We start from the raw sequence: 14,190 nt of genomic DNA, 5'->3' as shown, positions 1-14,190 counted from the left end.
CTAGAAAATTTAGACTGCTGTTTATTTCACACCTTTCTTCTGGTTGATAATAATTGTTAAATACCAAAACAATTTTGTAAGTGAATGGTTTCCATGTTAAATTTGATTTTTCTCTTAGCTGTACTCCTGGTTTATGTTTTCACTTAACAATTGCTTGGGCTTAATTCAGTAATAGAAGAACCATGCGCTTTCCACTTACTGCTAATGTCTGTAATAAATATAACGTGGTTGTATAGGCAAAATAATTAGTCCGGCACTGCATGGCTTTATAGTAGTTGCAGACACTTCCCTGTATAGTGAGTTAATCATTGATCTCAGTGACTTTTACAGAATATAATTAAATTACCATGGGTTTGCTCAGAGAGGCAGGGGATGAGTTTGCCCAAATTAGGTTGTGAGTGGAAAAAGTAACTCCACTAACAGTAAGAGCACTTCAGATGTCAAGTCAGTCGTTTACTTGGCCAAAATAATGCATTAATGGAATTTATACAGTTGTCAAAATCCCTGCTTTATGTAGTGGAAAAATACCCACTCTTCAACAGTCACAAGGAGTTTAAACCTTTCAGATTGATACTTGAATCTGTAGAATAACATTCGGAAAGTGGAATACAGAGCGAATCATCCAGGCCTTGTCAACTATAAGTAACGTGAACAGTTATGGACAAGCACTGTGAAAATTAAGATTCAGGGATTGATTTAGTATACCAAGCTGTCCTCTAATTTGTGTTGTTATTAAGGTGAAATATTTAGGTCTCAAGAATGAAGAGTTTTCCTGCTTTGATCGCTACAGTACAGCTGACAGTTAATCTGGAAAAAAAAACAAAATGTTAATCCTCAGGGGAGCTTCTCACCTGGGTCTGCTTGATGTAAATTAGGTGCACTAATGGGAGTCTGAAAATATTTATGACAGAATGTATATCTGCCCACAGAGTAAAGTTTAATAACCAGGAAAGATGAGGGAGTAAATATTGGCTTTAGAAAAACTCAGTTTATCTAGAAAGAAAGAATGTTCTTCAATGGACAATGCTTATGGCCTATCAAAGAACTAGATGAAGAAGCAGTACCTAAAATGGGTATTAAACTTTTGAAGAAGATTATTAAAAGTTATTGGGTTGTTCAGCCCTTGGCTAGGTATAGTTTTAATTGCTAACAATGGTGGCCTATATCTTCTTGAGAATGCAGTGAAGGTAATACAATTAGTTTTGCTGATGCAAAAGGTCAAGCCAAGGTCAAACTCAAGACAGAGGATTTAGGTTTGACTTCTGTGAGTTTCTGTGTGGTAGGACTAGTCTGAACTGTGTTTTTACCTCAGGGAAACCGGTGTGTGTTATTCACAGAGGAAAGTACCTCACAAGAGTCCAAAACCATAACCTAGGCTTGGATTGGAAGATACTGGTTTGACTTGTGGTTTTCCAAAATATTTGTCTAATTTTAGAAATCCTGTAGTAGGTAGTTAACACATCCTTGAAATAGTTGTTGTATGGATTTTCAATTTTTAGGTATTTGAGTTTGCTCATTGAATCATTATAATTATACCTGAAGAAAAAAAGGGTTTCCTTGTGTAAACTACCCCAATAATAATAGGATCTGACAGAATAATTGTATTAGGCAATGTACAGCTGGTCGGTCCCCCAGTAAGCACAACTTAATGCAGTACTGAGCTTATTACAAGCAGTGCTGGCAGCCCTGCTCCAAAGGGCGGTCAAGGATCAGGGAAGTTGTTTGCTTAACATCTCTGGAAAAACACCCCACCCCACCCCACCCCTCCTTTTCACAGTGTTTTACCACAGACGTGTGGCAAAAACAATTCGCTTGGGACCTTTGGATATGTTTTAGTAGGCACACAGGCTTGAAACGGACCGTATGCATCCTCAAGTTCAGCTTCTTACAGTCATCATAAGGTCAAGTATTCTTCATTCTTCCTCCAGGAGGAAGTAGTCACTCATAGCCAGTTTTCTGTTTTATCTTGAAACTTTGCATTCAAACCCCATTTTTCTCCAACAGTTGAACTTGATTATGCCTTAATAGTCTGGTTAGTAAAATTTACATTTTTTTTCAATTCACATAACAATAAAACAATTATTGTCAGTACAATTGAAGTGCTATGCTTAAATTATGGAGTGGAGTGTAATATAAAACATTATATTCCCTCATATGTGTACAGAATGATATATTGTGTTTGGATGCAATGTCACTGTGACAATTGGTGTCCCAAATTACTTTCACAGTTATGGGAACGGTGTATACTGTGTGCTGTCAAGTGCCAAGAAGCATAAATATGATTCTATTGTGTAAACAAACAACTAGATGTTTCCAATCTTGTTACTGTGTAATAAGTTTTATGTTGTTTTGGGCAAGGAAATAAAACGAGATTTACTGAGGCTTAGGTTAGAATAATAGATAAGCAACCATGTTAAAAAAAATTAGCCGTGAGGAACAATAATAAAGCATTGTTAAGGACTATATTAATGAAACAGCCCTATTCTTTGTAAACTGTTATGTTCCAACTTCTTCCTTTTGTGCCACCTGAAGTTTTCTTACGAAAATATTTTTTTTTTCTTACAAGTAAGAAGCTTTTTTCAGGATGTGGCTACCTTGTTGTAAAAAATTGTACCCCTATGGTGTGATACTCCATCCCAAGCAAGCATACTTTGTCCTTCACGTCCTTTTTCAAGACTAAAAATTGCTGAAGAACATCTGGCAGCAATACCGTTGTGGGTAGTTAAGTGGTATCCAGAACTCAAATGTGTTTCTAAATTTTTCTAGAATACATGCCGCTCATACAACTTTATAGCTTATAGGATATTCAGCTACTTAAAACAGCGTTGTAAGTTTTTTAACGTCTGAGTTACAAGCTATATCCATAGAAAAAATGTTAATGTGAAAAGTGTTGATAAGAGGTGTTGATAACACGTTGCAACCTTTAAAATATTTGCAGTTGTCTATAAGTTTTGGTGTGTTTTTTTTTTTTTTTTTCCTGTTAAGTACTGTTAAATAGAAATTTAAACAGAATCTCAGAAAAGGCAGAAATGTCAAATGTGTTCATTGGAGATATAACTGATTGCAAATATTAGGTTGTTGAATAGCTATTCTGGGCTTTCAATGTGATTTTGTGGTAGAATATTGTAGACTTACTAAATTCAATAGAGACATTCGTGAAAAAACTGCTGAATTAAACTCCATCCCTTTTTGCTTCCAGCAATTACTTGTCGCAGACAAGACGGAGGACAGGCTGACATCAGCGAGTGCCTTAAATATTCTGGCCCATTACCATCCTTAACACAGACGTGCCAGATTCCCTGCCAAGATGACTGTCAATTTACGAACTGGTCAAAGTTTTCTTCCTGTAACGGGGACTGTGGAGGAGTCAGGACAAGAAAACGCACCCTTGTTGGTAAGAGCAACAAGAAAGAGTACATCTTTTATTAATTATTGCTACTGTTTTGATTAAAACCTGCATTGTTTTGAGGTTGCCCGACGACAAGCGAGCGATGTTTGTCATCTTGGCAGAAAGCAGACACAATGTCACTCTCACGCTCTGGATACTGTTGGTGGGGAAAAAAATACCAACCCCTCAGGAGAACAAACTCCTGCCATATGTGTCAGACTCTTGATCATGGGGAAGTGACCAGAGAGGAGAGCAGAGGAGGCCTGAGGTTCTTCTAAATGGAACGCACATAGTAAACTGCAAAGCAGACCATTTCTTTTTCTGACAGGCAAGTCAGCGTTGGCTGTAGTTCCAGGGAGGTGAAAAATGTAAAGCAGCATAACTAACCAACAATGTGATCCAGTCCAAGGAAATAAAATGAAAAAAATCTTTATCTGAATTTTTATTGAACCCTGTGTTATCTTTTCATCAAAAGGGGCACAATTCTGTGCTGTTTAAAAGGTTTACATACCATGTTTATTCCAAATCCTGATTGTGCAGCCTGCTTCTGTGCACAAGGTCAGGAAGGTTGCTGGTTTATCATTTGTACAGAATTATGTCCTTGGGATTATCTACTTGGGCTAAGCATTTAACAAATATAAGAGACAGAACTTTGTGGTTACAGTCTCTGAAGCAATTTCTCTGAGTTACAGCTTAAAATATGGAAATATTTTTTCAAGACATTTTTCTTTTTTTTTCCTTAAAATTTATTTGACTGATAGTTTTCAAGGCAGTTGTTGAACAATTTAGTGAATGTCAAAAAGGATATAACTCACAAACACTACGTGATTGGCTTAGTGGTGTAAAAAGCCACAGACCTTGGGCTCTTCTGCATGATGTAGGTAGTGTGAGGCAGTTGAAGAAGTCCTGAATGACTTTGATTTGTTCTGGGGAAGGAAAACTCTTCTCTTCATATCACTCTCAAATCACTTTCCATCACAAACAAGGCTAAACAACTTTAATTTTACTATGATGAGAAATTAGATTTGGAAAACTGATAATGAAAACCAGAGTGGCCATGGATCCTATTAATCATTTGCATTTTCTTGGTTTATGTGAATTTTCTCAGCTAAAAGTTTAGGGAACAGGTCTGCAATTCCTCGTCAAGCATGATTCCATGCTCAAGCTGTATCTTGCTGGCATTGCCTAACCAGATTGAATTCTCACCAGATTGAATCGGGTCTGTTTTCTTTGATTTTCTTTTTTTTTTTTTTACTCTGACCTGTAATTGAGAAAAAAAATCTTGTTGAAATTCCCCTGGAGCTTCCAATTAAAAACCTTTTAATACAAACTCTAGTGAAAGTGTTGTTTGTTTTTCTTAATTGGTGACAGACCAATCAACAATCACGTCACCTTAACAGGTTCAGGTGATAATCCGCTCACATTCCTTTTCCTACTTCTGATCTTGGCTACACCAGGACTTCCCTCTCGGACAGTGCTTTTGTCCATTAGAATTACTATGGCAGCTGGGTCCTTTCCAGCCTTAATCTTTGCTTTACCTCTTTTGAACTCCTTAGCTTCAGTCTTGAGTGTCAGATTTATGATTAAGCCAGTCCTTTCCCTGGCTGAATGTTTGTGCTTCGAGTTCTTTGTGCTCTCCATTCTTCCATTGCCTTCATTCAGCAGTTCAGATAACTGCGTGAGGCAATATGTTGCTTAATTTTCTGCCTTGTTTCTTGACACAACTAAGAATGCTCTTTTTTTAATGGGTTATTTTCTTCTTCATTAGGTAGAGTCTTTTGCTGTCTTGTGACACTCTGTTACTTTGTGTCCCTTGAAAAGGCTTGAGGTTTTGGTTAACAATAAAAAGGTTTTCCAGGGATGTCCAACCCTTTGCCGCAAAATTTTCCTTGTTAGACGTGATGGACACCCTTCCATTTTGAAACATGTTTTCTTCAACTTCTTTTTAAACTGCTTTTGTATTTCTTCTGCATGAAATGAAGAGAAATAAACATGCTTTGCTTCGAAATTATAACTGAAACCTCAAGAGCGAGACTTGGCCTCTGTCAAAGCGCTATTTGCCAATTAGTCTGTACTGTCTGTGGTGGAGGAAAGCTTAGCTAAGGGGAGTGCCCATTAGCAACCTCAGAAAGAATGTGATAGGATCCAAACCCTCTCCCCTGCTCCATCCCCCTGTAAATCAGAAGACTCATGGACAGTGAATAATTCGTGATATTCAAGAAGGCTCACTGTGACTGTCTTATAACTCCAGTGAACTTTATGCCAGGTTTGCTTCCACAAGGGGAAAAAAAACCCCGACTAATAATTTTTTTGTGTGTTTTGAAAACAAAGCAAGAAAGAACAATTTCTCTTACCACGCTATTAACACTTTGAGATACCCCCCAGTCCTGAGTTAAGTTACCTCTTCAAAATTTCAAAGACTGTGATACGTGGTGAGTTGTATTTTCTGTGGCAATGTGTTACCCAGGCTAACATGTAAAGCTGACCTGGAGTGAATTCATAATTATTTATGGTGAAAATGAGGAGAAGTGCATTTTTAGTATGAATTTGTGTTGTCAAAAGAAAGATAAACTTTTCTTCAGGTACCTTTTTTCTATTCTAAATGAAGGCAGTAATAAATACAAGCACTAAGGGTGCTGCAAAGTTGTGTCCGGTGCCTCAGTGACTTGTTTTGAATAGCAAGGAAAATACTACAGAATATTAATTTACAGTATTATCTAAGTAACAAGCATTTTTAAAACTAATTTTGCAAAGACTTCTACATCCATATATGTGGTCTGTCTAGTATGGAAAGGAAAACTAAGCAAACTTTTCCAAAGAGAATATTGAAAATAGATTTAATGGGCAAGTGGAAGGTGAGTGGATGGCTTCATTCCATTTGGGGAAAGACAATGAGAAAACATTTGAAAAGAAACAAATTCACAGAAGCAGCTCATCCTATTAGAGGGGAAGAATGGTCATTATTAACAAATGTAGGATAACCGGTGATGAAATTAAAGGATTTTGACATTTTGAAAGAAGATACTGCTGTAGCAAAGATGTATGTTACTTCCTTCTGCAGTTTCCTTCAATTTGAGAAACTTTTATCCAGACACAATTTTTTTTTATTGGGCTGCACACTGCTGATGTATTAGAAGAAAAGGTGTATATTTGTTTAATTGCTGACTTTTTCAAACTGGACTCCACAAGCACTTTTATCCAAAGTAAATATAAATATATGGCTTTATTTTAAAAGATGTTGCCTTTGTGCAAATTGTAAACATCCAGTACTTTAGAAATTCAAGTCATTAACATAAATGAATAAAAATTAATGTAACTAGTTTTAGGCATGTGTATTTGATTGCAAGCACTTGTTACAGAAGTCTAAATGAAATTTTGGGGGAGATGTAAACTGATACAAACTTTCTAAAATAATTATTTCTTCTTTCTAGGAAAAAGTAAGAAAAGAGACAAATGCAAAAATTCTCAGTTGTATCCTCTGATTGAGAATCAATTTTGTCCATGTGACAAGTACAGCGCTCAGCCTGTGGGAAACTGGTCAGACTGTATTTTACCAGAGGGTAAGCTGGAAGTATTGCTGGGAATGAAGGTACAAGGAGACGTTAAGGAATGTGGACAAGGCTATCGTTACCAGGCCATGGCATGCTATGACCAAAACAATCGACTTGTGGAAACGTCACGATGCAACAGTCACGGTATTTAGAAACCTCTTTTCTCTCATCTGTTTACTTAACTACTTTATTTCATTTAACATAACATCTGTACAGGTAGAATTAGCAGCTTAATATTTATTGTCCCGAGATACCTTCAAACCCAGCACACATTTTTGCTGACTTGAGAAATAGTAAACTTAATTTTTACTGATTACTATGGTGCAATATTTAGAAGTAAAATCATGGTAAATTGCTAACTAGGTATTTTGATAGATAAAAGTCAAATCTTGTTGTTTTTCCTGAAAATTGTGCCTGCAAATTTGAGAATAAAGCCATTTAGAAGGGTCAGATCCTCGAAAAATAAACAGGGACAGCATAGGACTGTTTTGGAAAGGCTGAAATTATTTCCACAGATTCTTTAGATAGCTTTAATCTTCTTAAATGGCCTTATCTCTACCATTTGCTCTTCAGTACCTTAATAGGCATGCATTGACCTTAGTTCTACAGCAAACAACACTTTCTCTGTGTAGTTCTGTCATGTGTAAAACTAGGATGTTTGAAGACTCTATATTCTTTGTATTCGCATAGCTTCTGGTGGGAAGTGCGTTTTTAAACCCTAGCCTTCCTAACGTGGATGCATCTATAGTGTTAGGATCAAAACTGGCACTTTCTGATTTTCAGTGAGCCAGAAATGTGCTCGTTTGCATCACTGGCGTTTTTGCGTTCATTTGTTTGCCTGCTTGCAGTGCAAAATTGGATCTGAGCTATTGGTATGAAAAGCTGGATGTTAGTCTCAGTGTCGTTAAAAGGTCAACGTAAGTTTAATTTGTATCTGTATTCTACTTTATAATGTTAAATGAAGATAACAGAAATTTCATTTATTACTTGGATAAAGTTAAAATAGCTAATTAAAGAAATTGAATGACTTAAGGGGATTTTAATTAACACTATTAATTCCTGTTTAGAGCTATGATAAATTAGAAACTGAATGTATCAAGCCAAGCTGTAGCATATCTCTATGATTCAATGGAAAAGTGAGCATTCAGCTTACAACCTCAAAGCAAAGCTGGAAGATAATTTTGTGAAGAATTTTCTCCCATATTTATTTTTGTTCAGAATCATCTTTTCCTGTAGTTAACTCATACTGAAAGATAAGTTTGTATAAATACATCAGAATTACAAAGTCTAAATCCTAAGTTCTCATGGGACAGGAAATCTCTCTTTCTACTCTGAGAATGTTCTTTAATTCTGTTCCCAGCTGTTTGCTCTGGGTTGAGGTCCACAAAGATTTTGTTTTGTTCTTTTGTGTAGTCTAAAGAGGACGTGCCACACTTGCTTAGCCTGACCTGGACCACTTGTCATCTTTGTGGTACCAAAAGATGCAGATAGCTCTAACGACCAGCGGTTCTGTGAGCACAGATCTGCCTGCGCTGGGTAGTTGTCCTGAGGGAATAAAAAGCTCCTCAGAAAGCTGGTAGAGTACGCTGAAAAAAGAGTCATGTAACAATCTGAATTATTCAGAAGACATCATTATAAAATATAGAACTGAGACGTTTTCCTGTTGCATTGCTGACTTTTTTAAACTTTAACCATATGTGACACTATATTAGAAATGAATATTCTTTCAGCATTAAGTCCAGAGTGACCTTTGAAAAGTGGAAAATTAGAAAAGAACTTAAGTGCATGGGAAACTAGAGGGACTGATGGCCCACTGCCAGTCAGTTTTCATTGACTTGAAGAATGGGGACTGTCAGGTTTTGTGTCAACAGCCAAGGGGGAGGGGAGAAAGCTGCCTGTCCGAGAGCAAATTATAGGTGTTGTATGTGGTAGGTAACGTGCTGTTTGTAGCAGCTTGCAAAAAGAGGTGGGGATTCTTTCTTGGTGTAGAACGAGCATGGACGTAGCTGCTTTCAAGCCCTGGCAGTACACCTTGAGGTGTAGTTCCATTGAGCACTAGAGAGATATAAAAAAGGAATTAAAAATGGGGGGAAAAAAAGGACATTCTCAACCATCTTTGTTTACCCTGTTATAACTCTTCATGATAGCAATTTCTAATCTGATGTATTTTGTCAGTGAATGTTGCCTACACTCAGAGTGACCACTATGAATAATAATCCGGCGTAAAAGCTACAAACAGCATATTGTTGTTATACTTACCATACCCAGGGCTACTGCTTACATGCTAGTAGCATTAGCAGGCTCCAGAGACAAACTTCCCAAAACACAATATACTTTTCCTTTGTTTTGGTTTGGTTTGGTTTTTTTTTTTCTTTTTACAGTTCTATCCCATTTTCCTCACTGGAGATTTGAAGTCTTTTTTAGCTCTTTTTATAAACTGGAAATGTTTGTGAGTCATTACTATGTTTATTGTAGGTTGGGAAACGTGAATCCTTTGGTTTTCTGGAGTCGTTTTGTTTCGAATTCTTTCTCTCTAGATCGATTTATTGAGGTGTCTGGTTCTTTGCTTCCCTGTGTGCATTCTCATCGGTTCCCTTTGAGGGAGAGAGTGCCTTATGTTGGTCCGTGGTGCAGTGCGTGGGCAGACGAAGCTTGGAATATCTGTTGAACTAATCCTGCATTCCTTGCACGTCCTAAAATTGTTTGACAGGAATTTCAGGTGTACAAGGAATGAGGTATCTAAACTGACTTCAATGGCAAGGAATTAAACTGATGCTAAGGAATATGTCACTAAAATTGTGGCTTCCTTTCCAGTGGCTCTTCTAGAACAAAAATCTACGATTGATGAGTGTTGTACACACGCATAGTAGAGATTATTTCTAAGGCTTAACTAATTTATTGCCTGCCTTCAGCATTTCTCCAGGTTTAACACAGTTTTGTGGATACAAGGGGGCTAGAACAGGTTATATAGATGTTTCAATTTGATTTCAGTATGTGTTTGCTGCCTTTTCTGAATATCTGCTCTGTATTCATGGATTACGTTCTGATGATTTGTTTTATTTTTCTCAACGTGTATAAGCTGCTGTTTTGCCAGTTAAATCTTATTTTATATCTTGCCAGTATTTATGATGTTTTTCTTGTTATTTTCATGCCCTTGGTGTATGACAGTTCTTCAGTTTGGCATCGTCTCTAGATTTCAGTGTGCTGTTTGTTTTTGTCTTTAAGAACAAGCATAAAAGCTATGTTATGCCAAATCAACAAGGGACTTCTGCGGTATCACAATAGTTACCCCACCTGCTAGCAAATAAAAGTGCCTTGTAGCTTTGCATCAATCTGCTTTTAGTTTTTCGAGCTAAACTTGACAGGACTCATAATTCAAGCCTGCTTGGGTTATTTTTTTTTAATTCTAACAGAGTTGCTTATTTCCCTATGGAAATTATAGCACTGAATTTTTCACTAATTTTGTAACTGATCCAAAGAAGAAGACTCATGTTTGTCTGCTACGTTATCTGCTTTATTCTGAAATCTGTTTTATTCTTGGTTCCTGTGAGTCTGTTATTTCTTTTCCGAGTAGTACAGTATGTAATCACAGTTTTTATGGGATATGATTTGGCGAAGTAGTTTGGACTAGGAGAGAAATCAAGACCATTATTTAAGGGAAGGTGTTTCCTCTATGGTGTCCAACTTTTACTTGGACTTTTATTATCTCCTGACACTATGAAATCATGAGGTGGGAAATGGGGATAATTGTATTTCTTCACCTGTGACAACATCCTCTCAATCTGACAAGCGGGACAAACTACACCCACATTGACGTTATGAATATATCATGGGATACGCTGTGTGATATACTAAAATGCCACATGAAACTCAAATTGCGAGACCGTCAAAAGTTTTATGAAAATAGTGCTGTGTAAATTTATGAGGCTATGAACAGGCCAGTGTTGCAAGACGTGCTGTTTTGAGTGGGAGGAATCAGAAGACAGACCTGCTCTGCGGTGCCAAAAAGTTCATAAGCTGTTTGTTTTGAGGAACGATGTGTGCTTATAATCAGAATTCTGTTGATTTACTCAGGAAGGAAAAGGTAAACAGGAGCAGAGGAATAAATACTTCAGAGCTCTTTTTACTACTTAACACATCTCATTTTCAAAAGATTTGAGAATAGTTAACGAATGGTTTCACAGACCCTGAGGAGCTAAAGGACTGATGCAACACAAGGAAGGCACCTAAATTAATAGACCCGTAAGGAGATGGGTCTATTAATCTGCAATAATATTTGAAATTTGGGGTGCAGGTATAAAGTCCCCAGTATGAACAAGTTGCTCTGAAAGACAAGAGTGACCATAGATCTGAAAAAAAGGAAAGGCAAAATAAGTTCAAATAAATCTGTTGTTACTGGTAGTTGAGAACATGGGAGAAGCAGAGGACAGAGTCCTTTTGAGAGGGTCCTTAGCTTTCTGTAGCTTAACAGGTACTTCAGAAGAAATCCCAAACTAACAGCTGAAAATAGACCTCAGTTTCAGCTGCTGAGGGACAAGGTGTGTTTTTTTTCTTAGTTTCTTTTTTTACCTGTGATTTTTTTTCAGTATTAGGTATGCCTAGTATTTTGATTTTTCTTTTCAAAATGTTTTGTTTCAAATCTGGGCTAAATTTATTGATGCAGGAGTTAGCACCCTTCAGCAGCCATTTGCAATGTTCTGCCGCTGGTATGTTTCAGCCATACCAGTTCTGCGGAGTGTGGGCGGGAGCTAACAGCAGACAGTTGTCAGCAGATGTGGTAATGTCGGCTAAAAGTGGTAGCTGAGCTGTTGTTTACCTGTGTTCCTTAATGGAAGACACACAAATTGCCCCCTTTTTTTTGGTTCCTGCTTTGTTTCAGGACTACGTAGGTAATTTTACAGGAAAAATACAAAAATGTATAGTTTGCTTGATAGTCAAGTGTGAGAGGTTTCTTTCCATTAGAAAAGCAGCAGTTGTTTTTTCATAGCTTTACCCCTGTCATCACTAGTATACTAGAGCTCTGTGGATAATGACATATGTCTGACACCAATCTGTTTCGGTGTATTTGTAAAAAAAAAAAAAAAAAATGTAAGAGAGTCTCTTCGTGGTCCTTTTAAATGGTACCTTGGAATTTTCATCACAAAAAAATCAAAAGCAGGCCACTGTCATCCTTACGCACTACACTATTTACTCTTCAATATTTAGTTTTCCTCTGTCACATATCAATTATGAATCATGACCCACATAAACTAAGCGGTGGTTGTGTTTGTGTGCGTGTAGTGAAGGCAAACATAGTAGCGTGGCAGACAGATGCAGCATTTTTATATAGGTCGTATTGCCCTTCTTAATTCATGTCAGTTTACTGTTAAGACCTTAGGCACAGTCAACCAGACCAGGATAGTTTGTCTGCTGCCTTATTAGTGTGAGATTATTTCCCCCTTTAGCATTAATTAAATGAGATGCATTGATTTGTGCTGACTCCACAAAGCCCTCCATGGCTACAAGGCTTATGCAGGGGATTAGAGAGGAATATCTGCGTATCAGTGAATACTTTTACAACAGCTGCTAGGAGTAGCAATGTGAATCGAGGAATTTTGTATTTAATTCCTTATGTATGCCATAGTGAAATCGCGTATGTTGTAACAGAGTCTACAGAGTACAAGATGTCAGTTAGAACTTGCTGTATCCACTTGTATTAGGATTTTTTAAAATCTTTTTTTTTCACTTTCAGTATTCTAACCTGAAGCAATGCAAATTTACCAGCAAAAAAATAGCAGTGTTAAAATTTAATCGACACTTTCTTCCATGTGTTTATTCTAAAATAAATGTATTTCCTATAGCAGATTCTAATTTAATATGGTAGTACGCTTAGGTTCTCAAATTGTTATTAGGCTACCTTTGCTGTTTCAAAGCTTGTATCTTTTCTAATAGTTTGCTTTTTTTTTTTTAATGTATACAGGATGCCACGTGTGTCCTATTGTGTGTTCTCAAGGAATATGCTACCTATTGCCCTGCACCAGAAATACTAGCTTAGGCCTGTGCGTTATGGTGCCACTGTGTCTGCCCTGTCAACAGGACATCAGTCATGAAGCAGTCATCCATCAACCCAAAGACCTGTAGTTAGTTCACCTGAGACAGAAGTGCTGATGCAGAAGGTAGTTAAGCATTAACAATTGGTCTCAGGTTTTGAGGCTTTGAAGGGTAATGCTGAAAAAACAGAAAAAAGTCTTATGGAATTCAATCTGTCTTTCCATGGCTAGGCAGAAATACAGATGGTCTTAAGATATATATATATATTCTGTTACAAGTGAAATGCAAATAAGTGTCTTTTTCTTTGTCCTGGAAGATGAGCTCCAAGAACTTTGTATTTCCTTGAGAAAAAACCAAACTGTGTTACAGGACATAAACCATTCTGACCTTGCAGTTTTTTTTCTTGGAAAGGTAGCATGACATTTTAGTCATGAAAGTAGAAGCATAAGGCTGTCAGTCCTAAGGACAAAAGAATTCCTGTAAACACTTTCTAAGACGTTCATTATGTGTGCGCCCTTCAACCCAAGCAGTCAGTCTGTTCTTACACATTGCAGGTGCAGTTTGTGGGGAAAAATCTTATATCCACCTACTTAACCTGCTTTGTCATTAGACAAAGTGTGAAGTCCATTAAAGTCCTCCATTTTAAATTATCCATCACATCTGTTAATGACTTTGTTCTAAGAGTCCAGATTTTATAGCCAATTAGCAATGGGACAGTAAACCTTTCCCTTTTAATAATGAGCTGAGTTCATACTCCTAGTGGTTCAAAGCCATTTTTTAAACTGTGGTTCGGTAATAAATCTTCAGTGATAGAACAGCCATGTTCTTGCTCACAGTAGACAATTGCCCATTTCACAGCCTTGTGATGTTCAGCTGATGGGAGCTGAAATAATTGAGAAACTACTGCGCTGGGAAAAGGAATAGGCCTTAAGAGATGGGTGTCTCTTTCCAATACCCTTCCGGACCATGCAGGGCCAATGCTTTGTACCACAGTATCCCAAGGTCTCATCTCTCCAACATCCCTCAGACGTTGTGGGGAGAAGGAAGAGCTGCAGGAAGCCTGCAGTGAAAGACTTCAGTCAGGAGGAGGAACAGCAGGCAAAACATGAACTGCTGATGTCCAGAGAACAGCATTTTCAGCCTTCACAGTGTTGATCTTCTATTTCACTGTCCCCCCCCGACCTTCACACTCTTTTTCTCAGCTCTTCTTCATAGCCACTT

The 14,190-nt window shown here is 37.4% G+C and overlaps 1 protein-coding gene across 1 annotated transcript in view; it reads left to right on the top strand.

Moving 5' to 3' along the window:
- Positions 1–14,190, top strand: part of THSD7A (thrombospondin type 1 domain containing 7A) — a 214,093-nt gene that overhangs the window by 164,219 nt on the left and 35,684 nt on the right. Inside the window, exons 13-14 of the mRNA XM_082479202.1 lie at positions 3,200–3,394; positions 6,820–7,083. Of these exons, the coding sequence (XP_082335328.1) occupies positions 3,200–3,394; positions 6,820–7,083 (459 nt within the window). The remainder of the gene's footprint in view (positions 1–3,199; positions 3,395–6,819; positions 7,084–14,190) is intronic.

The sequence above is a fragment of the Vanellus vanellus genome (assembly GCF_965231255.1).
Source record: "Vanellus vanellus genome assembly, chromosome: 2".
Classification (NCBI taxonomy): Eukaryota; Metazoa; Chordata; class Aves; order Charadriiformes; family Charadriidae; genus Vanellus; species Vanellus vanellus.
This window is presented reverse-complemented; position numbering and strand designations above follow the sequence as displayed.